The sequence below is a fragment of the Zingiber officinale genome, chromosome 8A, assembly GCF_018446385.1.
Source record: "Zingiber officinale cultivar Zhangliang chromosome 8A, Zo_v1.1, whole genome shotgun sequence".
Taxonomy (NCBI): Eukaryota; Viridiplantae; Streptophyta; class Magnoliopsida; order Zingiberales; family Zingiberaceae; genus Zingiber; species Zingiber officinale.
In genome coordinates, this window is record NC_056000.1 from 22346799 (window position 1) to 22348779 (window position 1981).

Sequence of the window (1981 nt, forward strand, 5' to 3'; positions counted from 1 at the left end):
TCAGGGATCCTATCGGACAAGAGGTCCAATCAGTTGGAATATTCGATCGAGCCATACATTCGTGCTGGCTACGAGTGTTGACTCCTTAATCTGGACCGTCATATCAACTAATTTTCTTGACTTCGGCCCTCACACGAGAGCCAAGATCTCTTGGTCCATAAAAAAGTGGATCAGGAGATGGACCAATCGTAATTGCGGTTAGATCGTGACCATGATCCAGTCACAATTAGTTGTGATCCCTTTCATCGTCTCCTTCAAGTTATAGTTTGGATCTAGGCGGATAGCCGGAGCCCAACCCCACTCAGCGTCAAGCTACCTGGCCACTTGCCCACTATCGACGGTCTCTGGGTGGCCTTCGGTCATCCGTCCCGACTCAAACTATAATCTGAAGAGGACGGTGAACCGAGAGAGGGATGTAACAAATTGTGATCCGATCGCGACTAGGGTCAGATCATAATTACTAGTGATCTATCTCCTGATTATTTGTTTATGGACGAATCTGCCCTCCCCCACCTTATCCCCGTATCACACGCATGAACCTCGTTACCGTGAAAACTAAACGAGCCCACAATGCTGTTTGGTGGAAGGACATGCCAACTCCTGACGCATTCCGCCTGCTGCTTGCTTCTTCAACTCGTCTATTCTCCATCCGACATTAATTGCTTGCCCAAGGGCCGGTGGAGCAATCACTCCTTCCTCTCTCTTCGCTGCCATTACGCTCTGCCGGGAACGGCTTCCGTTAGCTTTGATTAGGCAACGAATCTGATGCAGACATCCACATGGAGCTGGTCGCCACTCCAAACGTTAGCAGGCGACAGGCTGAGCGGCAGGACAACCGCCGTGTCCACCTCCTCCTCTGTCATAATTCTCATTCAAGCCACCGATCGAGATTGAGCGATCCCATTCCTGATGCTGCACGCCTCGCTCGCGGCTCCTCCTTTAACCGAACCCCTCGCTTGCGGATTTCTTTGCTTCGACTCCGATGAGGGAGATGGTCGGGATCTTCTCCCGGTTCGCCGCCGGAAGGACGGGCCACCGCCGGACGAAGAGCGCGACGGTGAGTTCCGCCGACAAACCTCCCAAAATCGCATCTTTTACCATCTCCCATCGGAAAGATCGGATCTTGATGGATCTTTGACGAAATTTCGATCGCTTGAATCTGATCAGGAAACTAGGGGAACGCAGTCGTCGGCTTCCATAGAGACGGGAGACGAGTCCTCGACTTCGACCTGTAAAGATAACGATAACTCGAGAGCGGAGTTCAAACCGATTGAGCACCCGCTCGAGCCTTCCAACCATGATCGACCGATCAGATGCCCACTACCAGATCCTTCAATACTAAATGCAAGTGCTAGCTCTATGATCCCTTTAATTTATATATGTTTCATATATATTTTATGATCCAAATTAATCTTTTCTTAAAAGGTCCTCGATCGATCTGATTCCAGGATGTCATGGCGGGGAAGGAGAGGACATCGTCTTCCTCCATTGAAGGGACGAGTGCAAGAACTAGAGCTGATGATGGCCCCAATATTCCAAATTCTATCAGCGAACCAGAGCACCACCTTATTACTGCGCCGGAAGATCACTCTAATCCTGCTCGTGGATGATGATGATGATGATGGCCTTGACTGCTTTGCTTCTTCCACTCCATTCCAATTAAGTGTGTTCTTAATTTTCTTCTAATAGATCGAGATCTCCTACAAAATTGTTGCCGCGCGTGTAGTAATATTTCTATAGTATTAATTGTATATATTGAATGCAATCTTTAATGATTAAACTTGTGGTGCATCGTCTCACTCGCCGCCGGAGTTCCGGAGCTCGTCCATCCTCGGATGGATGATGATATTGACGATGTCGAGTGTCCCGCGGGCCGACGCACTCCGTCGTAGTTGGGAACACCTCCGACCACTCAGCACCAGCCTCCTCTGCCGTCTATCGCTGGCGACGAAGATGGCTGGAACGCCGGCGATGAGGCCAA

The 1981-nt window shown here is 50.0% G+C and overlaps 1 protein-coding gene across 1 annotated transcript; it reads left to right on the forward strand.

Moving 5' to 3' along the window:
• Positions 1 to 667: 667 nt before the first annotated feature.
• LOC122011592 lies at positions 668 to 1981 on the forward strand. The gene is made up of 3 exons (XM_042567973.1): positions 668 to 1057; positions 1168 to 1344; positions 1449 to 1981. Exons 1-3 carry the CDS (start codon positions 983 to 985, stop codon positions 1608 to 1610), a joined length of 414 nt encoding a protein of 137 aa, XP_042423907.1. The 5' UTR covers positions 668 to 982; the 3' UTR covers positions 1611 to 1981.